Consider the following 14,572-nt stretch of genomic DNA (forward strand, 5'->3'; position numbering starts at 1 on the left):
GTGCTCTTTGCCACTGAGTTCACCTGTGCCTCAAGTGACAGTTCTGGATCTAAGAGCACCCCCAAACTATGGACCCGATCCTTTAGGGAGAGTGCAACCCCGTCCAGGACAGGGCAAACAATACATTGCATTTATCACATGTGATAAATGCAAACATCCTCTAGTTCAAGGTAAAAAAACATTGGTGAGTGGCAGATCAGTTGCTGAATGTTCATGGTAAGGGGTATTGTCTGTCAATAAAACATTGCCAACACCTTAATACCAGTAGCCTAGTGTCTTTAAAATTATTTAACCATTACATGTTTAAAATGGCTTGGATCCATAGGGCAGTTGCTGTTGATCTTTTGAGGTTGTTTGATCCCCATTTTGCTTCAATGATTGGGAATGTTATTAGTATGAATTGTCTTCTTTCTTTTTTGCCCCGTGCTATCATAGTTGCGAAAACTGAATACAAAATCTTTTGCTTGCAGTGGATAAAACAAAGTCCCCGGGTGTTGATCCTAAGCAATTGGCAGCAGAGCTGCAAAAGGTTTCTCTGCAACAGGCCCCATTAATTGCTTCCTCAGCCATGGAAAAGGGGTCCCATGCACATTCTGGCACTGCGTCCGCCACCTCTAGTTCCATTCCTAGCCCCGGTCAGCCCGGGTCTCCCTCAGTCAGCAAGAAACGGCACAGTAGCAGCAAGGTATGAATTTATTTTGTTTTTCATTGATTTATATTTTTCCATGTATGGATCCGAAACAGGATATATGCATATGTATATAGAGATAATAAGTAGTGTAACAATAAGAAAATAACACTGGAGGTCTAAAATTGCATGAGAGGATTAAGGCCATAGCTAGACCTAAGGTTTATCCCTGGATCGTCCAGGGGTCAAACCTGTTCATCTAGGTGACACACAGGGGATCCAGTGCTCAGGCAGGGGCAAACCCTGGATGATCCCAGGATAAACCTTAGGTCTAACTGTGGCCTAAGAGATGCCCAATGACCCATTAAGAGCTTCTATGTGGTTTTGCTGCATGAAAGCATGTTACTTTGTAGCTTCGTTGGCTTTGCTTCTTCTTGGTTATGAGTTACCACTCATGGAACCTGTTTGGGGTTCCCTTGTACTTTTGAATTTGAGCATCAAAGTGGGGCTGTCATCCACAAAATGCATGCAGGTTTCATCCCGGCCTTAAGTACTGAAAGTGCTTCAAGGGGAGAAGAACATTAATTTGACAAAGCTTCAACGTCTGCAGAAAGAACGGAACAAAAGCCAGCAAATTACACAGCACAGAAGGGAGTCAACCTTTTGGTGCAAAGTACCAACCACATCCTGTGCATGCCTGTTTCTTCTTTTATCATTTGATGAATGATCATGTTGCAACCCACATTGTATTAGGTGCCTAATTATAAATGTCCTTTGAGAGCAATTAGTTGCTCGTTGCCACTTGCAAAAGAACAGGTGGCACTTTTAATTAAAGTAGGCATCCTTAAACTACTTCCTCTAGAGTGGTCTTTTTGATGCCTGCCATTTTAAGGGTTGTAGCTTTGAAGTCATATTCAGTCCCACTGAGTCGATCTCTTCCACCCCACCCACCTCAGAATAAAATTGCTGTTTTTCTGCTCCTGCTTCTCAATTATACTAGCCTTTCAAAATATGTTTACTTCTAGATTGACATTCTTTTTTTATGTGGTCTAGATAGGCTTGATGTGATCAGCTGTCATTTGGCCTTTACCTGGCTAGGAATGAAGTTGAGTTGAAAAGATATACAAGTATAACTTAAAACAAGATGGAAGGGGGGAGTGGGTTGGTGTATAACCAACCCACTAAGAAAGGGCTGTGCAAAAATGTCATACAAGCCAAAACCTAAATTGAATAGCCCCACTTTGGAAGTATTCAGAGCACTTTGAATTAATCGAATCCAGAGTAGTCCAAGGGAAAGAGGATTTTGGAACCACTGATTCTGAAGTGTGTTTTGCTTTTGCTTCTGGCCAATTTGTTCTATTTTTGGACTTCCAACAAGCATTTCCAAGCTCTCCATAAATGGAAAACAGCAGAGAGGGGAAAGGCAGAGGACTAAGAGCTTTTACTTCTGGTTGTAATGCTTTTGAGAAGGATGTAGAAGGAATTATATCAGACGAATTCTGTGACTTGGGCGCAAGAAAACAACAAAAACATTTTTTAAAGTCTCATTGCTTTTATTCATAATATCCAAATGCTGCACCTATCCTTCTGATATTTTGCAGGGAACTTACCTACGAACACTTCTTTGTTTTATGTCCTGTTCACACCAATTTTCTAAAAAATGACAGCGAAAAACATATACATATACATATACAAAATACATATACACAGACACAGACACACACCTCTCAACATTTAAAGGCACCTTACACACACACACACACACACACTGCACCTATCTGTCTGTGATTTGGAAAGCTTCATTCCTTCAGGAGGGGCTGCTGTGCCTTTGAATGCCATCAAATTCTGCCCAAATTTTAAAATGTTATTTATTTTCTCTTTATACCCAAAGGGAAAGTTGTCCAAAGCTTCAGAAATTGAGGTGAGCCAAGGCTCCAGTCAGATTTCAGGTGAAGGCAAATGTTAGACTGAGGCACTGAGACGAGGCACCCCACTATCCAAAGTAATGAGACCATTTCTGAAGCCATACTCCCCCTCACCAAATAAATAATACATGTATTTCCATGTACAGGTCAATAAAACCAGCAGAGATTTGCGCTTCAGTTATGGACACTGACATTCAATGCCATTTCATTTCAATATTTGAGACCATTTCACAATTGTTCTGCAATGACAGTTAGCATCTGAAAGTATTTGGCTGCTGACATGCAGTGGTATTTAGGCTGGGATTCAAAGAACTGTACAAGTAATTCTACAACCCGAGGGGCTTTGGACCTATGCTTCTCAAACATCAGCTGTCCATGCCATTTAGTAAACCACTTTCAAATCTGAAGAGACTTTTAAAAGCAGTTTGGGATATGACATTATGGGGAGTGTCCACCATGCAAGGAAGAAGAGTAAAAAATCTCACATCACATTCCTAAGCCCTTGGATGCATGCAAAGTATTCTGGGGTCAGTTAGAAACAAACTCAGCCCATGTTGTTAACTGCCTGGGAGAAGAGAAAAGTCTTAACCTGGCACAGAAAAGATAACAATGTTGGTGCCAGGCGAGCCTCATCGGGGAGATCATTCCATAATTGGGGGGCCACCACTGAAAAGGCCCTCTCCCTTGTTCCCATCCTCCAAACTTCTCTCAGATAGGCACTCAGAGGAGGACCTTAGATGTAGAGCACACTGGGCGGGTAGGTTTTTGTCGGGAGAGGCGTTCCGTCAGGTATTGTGGTCCCAAGCTATGTAAGGCTTTGTAGGTCAAAACCAGCACCTTGAATTGGGCTCGGAAACGTATAGGCAGCCAATGCAAGCTTTTGACTTGTGTCCAATAAGATGCCAACGAATCTACAAAAGTTGAATTTCGATGTAAAGTATTACGTTCAAATTTTTTTTGGTAAATTTCATATTTTTGTCAACTTTCAAATTTTTGTACCGCCAAAATCAGTGCAATCATAGCCCCGTCACAATCCAAGATTCATTCTTAGGGAGATTATCAAAATTCATTCATTCCTACTGACAGTTTATACCTGTATCTCTGTGTTCTGTTTTGTTTTTAATATGGCAGCCTACTGAAGTGGCAAAGTCTGGTTCCCATCCAATAACTGGAGAAATTCAGGTAGTCTAATATTACATGTCGGCATTTGTTTTTGTATGAATGTGTTATGTGAAAGATGACTACATGTGTAACATAATTTTTGTTTGTGGGCCACCTTGTGCTGCGTAGAAGCCCGCGCAAGATAACGGCCAAAATTGCGCAATTTGTAAATCAATGCGAAATATAGATTTATTTATTTATTTATTTATTAAAAACTGTTCATTATAGCTAGTAGAACCACTGATAGCTGATATGAATCAAACTGCTGTTTCTTGAGGAAAGGAAAAGTTGGGAATTATTTTTAAATTCATAGTGTACTATCCAACAGTGCATGTGTATGTAAATTATTGTGTGATTTTTCCAATATAGAGTTCCATCTTTCCTATGCTATGATGCAACTAAAAGTATGATCCAGTCATGGGGAAGAGTGAGCATCTGCCGCCCATACAATTATTCCAATGACATAGTTGCATTCTGCTGATTTTATTACGATTGATAGTTCCATTGCTGTAGGTATTTGCAGTGGGAATAACCCCGTTGGTTTTAGTGTCTGGGATACAAAGAACTGCACAACTAGTTCTATTATACACCAGCCGCATCATGATGGCAAACCAGTTTTGAAACCTTATGATATGATGCAGAGATCTGCTGCTCAAAGAGAACAGAGTCAAAACTCCACGCTGGACATGTCCATTCCTTAAGCATGTTGGGGAGTTTTGAAGGGTAACGATGCAATTCTATGTACATCTCTTTGGAAGTAAGTCCCATTGAGTTCAGTAGGATTTACTCCCAGCTAAGTGCATCTAGAATTCCAAAGTAAAGGTAGCTTTTTGGGGTCTCAGGGCCTTGCTAGACCTATCAGTTAATCCAGAGAGGAGAAGGAGCGAGGCCGCGCTGCAGCTAGCGCAGGTCGTCACCCTTTTCTACACGTAAGATGCAATGGGGTAAGGGAAAGCCCCGTCGCGTCCTCCATTATTTAAAAAACTTAAAGGGGCCATGTGCGCAGGAGCGCACCAACGATAAGGTAAGTCTTTTTTTAAAAAAAATAGGGTTCCCCGCTCCCCCCTGCCCCGATTTCCCCCCCACAATGTATGATGCCCCCCACTCACCCCCTTGCTTGCCCATTTATTTATTTATTTATTTATTTATTACATTTTTATACCGCCCAATAGCCGAAGCCCATCCGTCTGCTCGCCCACCCACTCACCCCCTCGCTCGCTACCCTCGCTCACCCATCTGTCCACTCGCCCACCCACTCACCCCCTCACTCGCTCACCCCCCTCACTCGCCCATCCATCCGCTCGCCCCCCACTCGCCCCCTCGCTCGCTCACCCGCTTGCTCGCCCGTCCACCCCCCCGCACGGCATGTCCACACAACCCCGCTTGCCATGTCCACCCCCCCGCTTGCCATGTCCACCCCCCCACTCACCTGTCCACCCCCGCTCGCTCGCCCACTCGCCATGTCCGATGCCCCCTCTGCCCACCTGTCCGTGATCTCACCCCCCACCCCAATGGGCACAGCTTCTCCCGGCTACTCACGAGTAAGCAAGCAGCTGGGAAAAGCCACGGAACTAACTAGACCTTCCGCAGCCCTGGGCTCAGCCCGGGGCTGCAGAAAAGCTGGGCCACAAGCGAATCCAGTTATCCCAGGTCAAGGGAGGGTTAAGCCCGGCCTGACCCTGGGATCCCCTTTGCGTCGTCTGCATGCACAGCAGGGAGCCCGGGCCTTGCACCAGGCTAAACCCTCGTCTAGGAAGGCCCTCAGTCATAGGCTTGGATCTAAAAGTGGATGAGTGGAAGACCCCTGTCACGATTGAGCTTTCCTGATTTCTCCCACCCACTACAGCCTCCTGCACATCCCACCAAAATCTGCTCCTGAGGGTCAAGGGAGTGGCATGTGATGGAGCATAGAGAGGTGCCCTGAGCAGGCTGTAAGGGAATGGGAAAATCAGAATTTGGTGGGACTGCCTTGCATAAGTGGAGACACAAGCAGGCAGGCAGGCAGGCAGGCAGGCAGGCAGGCAGGCAGGCAGAAAGATGTGTTAAAGCGGGTGGGGAACCTTTTTTTCTGCAAAGGGACGCCTTTTCCACGGGGTAATCTGTTGGGAGCCAGATGCCAGTGGTGGGCAAGACTGCAGGTAGTAGTGAGTGAGCCCAAAGGTGGGTGGGGGTCTCTCTCTTTCTCTCTCTCTCTCTCTCTCTCTCTCTGTGTGTGTGTGTTTCGGTCCCTCCTTGTCTTCTTTCTGCAACCCCATCCTCCCTCTTCTCCCTCTTCCTATCCACCCAGCAAGCTGTTTGGGAAAGGACAGCTCTTTCTTGTCAAAGCTCTGAACTTGCTGATTGCAGAGGGATTTTAATGTTAAGCTGAAGGATGCAGGCTGCCCAGCAATGCATTAAAGTGACAAAATCTTTGTGTCAACACAACCTACCACATGCCTACACACATAGTGCAAATTATTTGTTAAACTTGGGGGGGGGGATATATGCCTCAATTTTCCTTCTCTGGAGGTAAAGGTTATGAGACTCTTTTTAAAAAGCTGCATTAGTGAATTTTAGTGTCGGACCGTGGTAAAATGGTATATTCAAAATATCAGTTTACAGTGGCATTATTTTGATAAATCGGAGGAAATGGTTGACACCAACTAATGTTCTCCTTAGCTTCAAATCAACTATGACAAGCACCTTGGTAATTTGATCATTCACATTCTTCAAGCAAGAAACCTTGCTCCCCGTGACAACAATGGCTATTCTGACCCTTTCGTTAAAGTCTATCTTCTACCAGGAAGAGGGTAAGTGGAGGGGAAATTTCCACCACTGGCAACCATTAGAGCAACAGGTTTCAGATTTCTACCTTCAAGAAGCACTTTCCACATGAGCTGGTCTGCATGCTCATTTCCCATGGGCCTTACTGTCACCCTTTAATTTATTTATTTATTTATTTATTCATTACATTTTTATACCGCCCAATAGCCAAAGCTCTCTGGGCGGTTCGCAAAAATTAAAACCGTAATAAAACAACCAACAGGTTAAAAACACAAATACCAACTACTTTTAAAAAAATGGTGAGCAAGCTGTCTTTCAGAACAGCTTGTTTGCCTGTACTAATCTTCTCCAACAGAAGTTTGAAAACTGCTGCAAAGTATATACATACAGACTTTAAGAATTAAGCCATGCAATTTCAGAGGACAATGAGAAAATCACAAATATTTAAGGAATATTAGGACTCATCTACACCGAGCAGGATATTCCACTATGAAAGTGGTATATAAAAGGCAGGAGCCACACTACTGCTTTATAGCAGTATTGAAGTGCACTGACAACCGTTGGGGCCCATTGACACAGACCATATGCCGCTTCCATACCGCTATATCCTGCTTGGTGTGGCCCCTGCCTTTTATATACCGCTTTCATAGTGCAATATGGTGTATATGAGCCCTTAGACTGGGATTGCTGGGAACAAGGGGAGGCTCTAACTTAACCTCACAGTCCTAAGTAAGATTATTGTTTCTTTGCTGATAATAGTTAGGTTTGCTAGAAGGGGTGGTGAGAGTGGTGTTTATTTATTTATTTATTTATTTAAAATAATTTATTTTATTATTAAAGTGTTAAAGACTCCCTTCCCCTACCTATAATGATGAAGAACACTGGAGGAAGGAAGAGGGTGTTTGAATGAGTGAGCATGAATATGTATGGGTGTATGTATGTATGAGATTGCGTTTCTATGTGTGGGCCTGAGTATGCGCATGTGAAAGTGTGTGTGTGTGCGTGCGCGCACATGTGAGTGAGTGCAAATCTGTGCGTACAGAGGTGGAGCCTCTGATCCGCCACCCATCACTGCAAAAGGTTGCACTCCCCTGCCGTAGCTCAATCAAACCAGGAACAAACTGTAGATAATAATAATAATAATAATAATAATAATAATAATAATAATAATAATAATAATAATAATTTATTTCTTACTCGCCTCTCCACTTCGATTGAGGCGGGGAACAACAGTGAATATAAAACACGTTAAAACTGATTAAAAACATAGCATACATGATTAAAACATCCTAAAAACATCCTAAAATTTCACTGGCTAGGCCTGCCGGAAGAGATCAGTCTTTATTGCTTTTTGAAATGCTAAAAGACTGTCAAGTTGACGAATCTCCTCCGGCAGGCTATTCCAGTCTGGGAGCAGCAGAAGAGAAGGTCCTCTGGGTAATACCCGTCAGCCTAGTTTTGGTTGACTGAAGTAGATTCTTCCCAGAGGACTTGAGTGTGTGGGGCGGATTGTATGGGAGAAGGCAATCCTGCAGGTAGCCTGGACCCAAACCATGTAGGGCTTTAAAGGTAATAACCAACACTTTATAATTTGCCCGGAAACTAATTGGCAGCCAGTGAAGAGATTTTAAAATTGGTGTAATGTGGTCACCCCTAGGTGTACCAGTGACCAACAAGTGCAGCGTTCTGCAGACAACTTAACAAACTCTATAACAGCCCTGAGGAAGAGCGCAGTTTGTGTTCGAAACGCGTAGGCGGCACCTTGGCACTGTAAATAAACTTTTGTAAATATTTCGTTTTGAAGATTGCCTGGTTCTACCTTTGCCTTTGGCTTCTTTTTACTGTACCAGTGACCAGCCTGGCTGCTATATTTTGGACTAAGGCCGTAGCTAGACCTAAGGTTTATCCCAGGATCATCCGGGGTTCATCCCTGCCTGAGCGCTGGATGCCCTGTGTGGCACTTAGATGAACAGGTTTGACCCCAGGACAATCCTGGGATAAACCTTAGGTCTAGCTACGGCCTAATTGAAGTTTCTAGACTAGGCACAAAGGTAGCCCTATGTAGAGTACATTGCAGTTTTTGAACTACCTGTACTGTGAACAAACGAAAGTTTCCTATAGTTGGACATGACTAGAAACTGTTCAACGCCATTAACAGAAGCTGTAAACATCCTCCCTGCATGTGTGAAGGAAGAGAGAAGAAGAGGCTCATAGTTACAATGCAATGGTCTAGCCTTATTTCTAAATTTTTGGTCTAGGTTACTAATAGTGATTGCTGAGTATTTTTCCATCTTGATCTACCTAGGCTACTTATTGCTTCTATTTCTCATAATTCTGATATTTGACCTCATTTTGTGCTGCATGAACTGTTTAAAATCTCTTCTTTTTCCTGGTTTTCTCCTCTTCTGCTTCCTTAATCGTCCCATCACTCTTCAATGCATTGTTTCTTCACTGGGTCCTTGCAGCCAAGTTATGGTTGTCCAGAATGCAAGGTAAAGTGCACTGTCTTTCTATTGACTCAGTCTCTGTCTCAGGCTTCTATGCATGGAACAGATAATATATCCCATACTTGTAACTATAGATTTTCCTAGAATTCCAGGAACTTATGAAGTAGGTGACAAAAATGTATTTCCTTCAAGGATGATTTTGCTACTCATGGAAATGAAACGGAAAAATCCAAAATAGGCAACAAATTAGTGCAGTAGCATCTACAGAGGGAAGACATTAGTACGCCAGTTATTATTTCAAGGATTGCAGTTTCTCCTTCCTTTCAAATATGCAGAAATAGTGCACCGTGGACCTGTCTTAATGGCAAAACCCTCCTGAGAAATGTTGTGAATCTTATCTACACTCTCTTGGCTCCTTTTGACGTAGCTCAGATGATTCACCTGAGGAAAGAACTCCAGATTTGCTTTAAAATTCACTGAAGGCAAAATGCAGTGATCGTCTAGAGATGAGTAGAACCTCATCGTAAGGGATTTGAAAGACCCCATTGACTTCTCCAGACACTCTTCAGAGATTTTGCCTAAGAAAGAATCCCAAACTTGTTTTGATTTTTTTTTCTTTTGGTGGAATTTCAAAAGCCTGCTTCTGTTATGCTGATACAAATATTGACCGGTGCTCCCTTTAGACAAGGCTCATTGCAATCACTTACCCTATTTCTCCGATTCTAAGACACACTTTCCCCCCCCCCCCCATATAAACATCTCTAAAAATGGAGTGCATCTTAGAATCGCGGGTGTGTCTTAGGGGTTGTTTTTTTCTGTTGGTGGTACTGAAATTAGTGTGTGTCTTACAATCGATGACGTCTTTCAGGGCCTTGCTAGACCTACCTCATAATCCAGTGGGGAGTCGGGGTGAGGTCACGCTGCAGCTAGTGCAGGCCATTGCCCCTAGCTAGACGTAACATGCAACGGGGTAAGGGAAAGCCCCGTCGCGTCCTCCATTTTTTTATTATTAAAGGGCCATGTGCGAAGCAGCGCACCAATGGAAAGGTAAGGCTTTTTTTAAAAAAATAAAGGATTCCCCGCTCCCCCTGCTCCTGATTTCCCCCCCACAATGTCTGATGCCCCCTGCCTGCTCGCTCGCCCATCCTCCCCCGCTTGCCTTGTCTGCCCCCCGCTCGCTCACCCATCCCCGCTCGCCATGTCCGTCCCCCGCTCGCTCACCCGTCCCCGCTCACCATGTCCACCCCCGCTCGCTCACCTGTCCCCAATCTCCTTGCCCTGGCCCCATTCTTCTTCCCCCCGGTCCACCATGTCTGATGCCCCCCCAGCCCACTCGCCAGCCCACTCACCATGCCCACCCGATCACCCGTCCACCATGTCCGATGCCCCCTCCACAAGCCCCCCGTCCGTGATCTCCCCACCCTGGCTCCGCTCTTCCCCCCATCTCTCCTGCCGGGTCCGCTCTTTCCCCCCGGCCCCCATCTCCCCCCCCGTGATTCCCCCCCAGCCCAATGGGGGGTGCGTGGCTTCTCCCAGCTACTCACGAGTGAGCGAGCAGCTGGGAAAAGCCACGGAAGTAGCTAGACCTTCCGCAGCTCCAGGCTCAGCCTGGGGCTGCGGATAAGCTGGGCCACAAGCGGATCCGGTTATCCCAGGTCAAGGGAGGATTTAGCCCGGCCTGACCCCGGGATCCCCTGTGCGTCGTCTGCACGCACAGCAGGGAGCCCAAGCCTCGCACCGGGCTAAGTCCTCATCTAGCAACAGCTACAATCGAAAAAATACGGTATTACTGCAGCTAATGAGTGCATATACTTGCCAGCTAATGCACATATGCAAATCATTGAGGAGAATTTTCACTTTGTACTCCACTTTAAACTGAAGATTTCCATTTTGCTTTCTTTTTGTTGTGGTGGTCGTGGTGGTCGTGGTGGTCGTGGTTTTTGCTCCAGCATTTGATTGATCTTTTCTTGTTCCTACTCTTTGTCATTCGCATTATGTATCTTATCTCATTGCTAGACAAATTGTGATTTTCACTCAACTGATAGTAATTGTAATGTCAGTGGGGCATATTACATTTGAACTGTCATAGGTAGCATGGATGGCACCATTTGGCTTTAATTGTTTGCCAAACATAGAAATCTGGTGAGTGGCCATCTGGTGTATCATATCTGCTTCCATTTTCCTGTTCTCAATGCAGTTATGACATCCTCCCTAAGAGAGTGCTGTTGCTGGAGCAAAGTTGTCCTACCAGAGAGCACTCTATTTGCCAAATGAGAAGAGATATGAGCTTCAGAATGGCCAATTCCACCCTTTAAAGGGGAGTCCTGAAAACAATGAAAATCTGCCAAAGATAACATTTAAAAAATCTATCCTAAAATATGATTATGGTAAAAATGGGGGCAGGGGGAGAACACCCAATACATCTATTGGTATTCAACTTTCTTTAAAATGATTGTGCTCAAGGTTTAACCTATTTGGGCTCTGAAAATGTCATCACTTCTTGGCATTTTCTTACCTAAGGTTTATTATATTAAAACGACCTTGTTGCATGATATCTGATTAGTTTAAAGTGGTGTTGCGGTGCAGTGTGTGGTCTGGTATCAACATCCTGTGGTGGCAAAGGAATTTGTAGAGGTTTGTCATTTGTTCAGCTTTCAAGACACAATAAAGTACGTTACAAATCAGATAATTCAACAAAACCTCTGAAATGGCCTATAGAAAAACAACGCAGCCTGGTTTCCACTCCGGCTTTAAAAGATCGATATTAAATTAGTGTTTCTATCATTAAAAGCATAGTGCTTGTATCAGAGCTTTCCCTTTCATGGTTTTCAGGGATAACTCTCCTATGATTAAAGACGATAAAATAATACAATGGATTAAACCCATCTCAGCCTGATAGCTGGAAGGAAGTTTTTCAAGAAAACAATTCATCACCATTCACTATTATAATGAGAACTGCTTCCGTAACCAGACAGAAGCAATTTGTAAATACAACACAGATATTTGTGTTGTTGTCAGTCAGCTGAGAAGTTTTTTTAGTAGGCAGGATTCAAATGTGTAATTTTCCATTCTGAATTGGGAGGATATTCAGAAGAAGGTCATCGTTTACCCTGAAGCAGTTTGACTGTCATTTTACTGTGCTGGCCTGAATGATTGGTTTATTTATTTTTATCAGATTCATTGAAAATGTTTCTGCACTGGAACAGGTGGAGACAAGTAGAAGTAATGACATGTTCTGTTCCTTTGTTCCACATCAGTGTCGAGAACAAGAGGAGGACGAAGTATGTGCAGAAAAGCTTGAATCCTGAATGGAACCAGACAGTCATTTATAAAAATATCTCCATGGAGCAGGTGTGTGACTATAAGGGATATTCCATTCCAGGTGTGGACAAATCATGCTCAGGATCAATTCAAGAAACTGAACGTTCTGTAATAATGCCCCACATTTCCAAGAGATTTTCTGTTGGTCCAACTTCTCTTTCCGAAGCATTCTGATGGCATAGTCAGGAGAACTACAGTCTGAAAGCTGAGGTGGAGAGGAAGATAGTGCATTTAATATAGGGAACCACAGAGATCTTATATCTTTGTGCAACATCAGTGCTCAAGTAGGGCATTGTCAGGATGGGGCCTGATCTCCCTGGTGCAGATTACAAATCAGACTCGGAGGCTAAAGAAGGAGAAGACCAGCCAAGACAGGAAGCGGGGGAGGAAATTCTCAAAGACTTTCCAGGAGTCAAGGAGGAATCTCCCAGGATCATATCAAGCAGGAGGCCCAGGTTCAGACATCATCTTCTCCCTTCTCTCCCCACCCCTACTCCCCACCACTGGGAATTCAATCTTCGTTGGAGGGGGAGGGAGCATCAGAACTGACAGATCTCAAAGTCTGCCGCAGGGTCAAGCAGGCGGAGTTGAGAGGAGGACCACCAGACTAGCCACACAGCAGAAGTTGCAGCTTGAAGACCCTCCCCAAAGGAGGTCTTCAGTGAAAGCCTGTTGGGCTTTGTTTGACTAATTAAGCTTTGAGGATAGCTCCTAGCATTCAGACTTCCTTCAGGTGTAAAGAGGTGTCTATTTGCTGAATAGAGGTTTTGTGGATTGTACAACAGACTGCTTCATTGTCTCACATCATAGTTGGAGGCCTTGGAATCACCACAGGCATTGACAGTGTACCCCTATCAATAACCACTAAGAAGTAAACCCCATTGAGTTCAATAAGGCTCACCATAGGATTGCTCTGTAAAACTAATCTAATCATTGCCAGATTTTTTTGTGACCCTAAATAGTTTGGGCAAAATCGTATTACCATACCATACCATACATCTTTATTGCGATCGATAGATCCATGAAAAAACAAGAATCAAACATGAAACGTCAGACAGTTAGAGCTATTGTCCACTTTCGTCTAATACACAGAGAGCTCTAATCCTGGCCGCCACTGTGAGAAATTTAGCAACAGCCAAAGTTACTTTTGAGGACTTATCTTCCAACAGAAACTTAACATAAAATTTGTCTGAACTGGAGCGCCCATAGATCGGCCACCCTTAATAAAGCTTCAGTCAGTTCAGCAGCAGTAATACATTTTTTCTTTACTAAAGGGGGAATGTTTATACCGTCTGCCATCAAAGTGTTTAATGCCAAGTCTGCAGCCCAGCTTTTATATGCCTCCAACATCTGGATAGGGGGATTAACATCTGAGATAGATAGGCTACAGACAAGGTTTTTGAAGACCCTTCTTCGACTCCCAAAGTGTGTCCCTAATTCTGTACTTTTGTTGGAAACCGGGGAAAGCTCTCTTTCGCTTAGGACTTGGTGGTCTGCCTTAAAATTTTGGATGGAAGTTAATCTTTTTGGAAGGGGCTCAGGTCTGCTTCCATGTCTGGCTCAGGACTACTATGTGAACAGCTGGTCCAAGCTTCTTGCCAGGAAGGCAGCTTCAAAATCTTATTGATTTCACAGAAAGAAATCTAAGCATGTGCTTATCATGAAACCAAAAGAAGTTAATTTTTTCCAGATTTTGGATAGATCAGGTACTTAGTTTTCTGACTTCACTATACAAAGGCATTTGTTGGAAAGTAAATCTATGTCAGCTTTACAAGTTGTTCAATATCTGGTAATAAATGAATGATTGAATGGGGGAAAGTAAAATATCTACCATCTGTATGTGTGTAGTGGAAAGATGATTACTGAAGTAAAAAATTATATATGTGTAGGTTCCGTTTTGACCGGATGTTCTCATGGGGCCAGCATGGCAGTCCATGTGTAGCATGGGATCTGACCTCTGAAATATCATCCAAACAGTCCCAGTATCATTTTCGGATCTTGCTCCTTTTTCTCCTTGTAACTATATTCTTCTGAAATTAGTTTTAATATGAATGAATTTTAATAAGATTTAATATATCTAGGACAAAGTAATTTAACTCATTAAAGAACAATTGAGCCAATTGACTGCAGATGTTATCCAACAATAATAAAGTCTTTAAAACATTATTTTATAAAAAGTTTAAAAGAGAGCACAGAGTATTATATAATTACAAAATTACTGGCTTTTAGAAAACTTCAGAATTCTTTACCTCCCAGCAGCATTTCAGGGGACTATCCCATATTTTATTTATTTATTAAAGGATTAATAAAGTTCCCTACATCCACAA

General features: G+C 43.4%; 1 protein-coding gene across 1 annotated transcript in view; it reads left to right on the forward strand.

Annotated features, from left to right (window-relative positions):
• PCLO (piccolo presynaptic cytomatrix protein) overlaps nt 1–14,572 on the forward strand; it is a 167,384-nt gene that overhangs the window by 99,540 nt on the left and 53,272 nt on the right. Inside the window, exons 10-14 of the mRNA XM_063134321.1 lie at nt 471–685; nt 3,685–3,735; nt 6,373–6,503; nt 8,943–8,969; nt 12,182–12,275. Coding sequence (XP_062990391.1) covers nt 471–685; nt 3,685–3,735; nt 6,373–6,503; nt 8,943–8,969; nt 12,182–12,275 — 518 coding nt within the window. The remainder of the gene's footprint in view (nt 1–470; nt 686–3,684; nt 3,736–6,372; nt 6,504–8,942; nt 8,970–12,181; nt 12,276–14,572) is intronic.

This window comes from Elgaria multicarinata, chromosome 9, assembly GCF_023053635.1.
Source record: "Elgaria multicarinata webbii isolate HBS135686 ecotype San Diego chromosome 9, rElgMul1.1.pri, whole genome shotgun sequence".
Taxonomy (NCBI): Eukaryota; Metazoa; Chordata; class Lepidosauria; order Squamata; family Anguidae; genus Elgaria; species Elgaria multicarinata.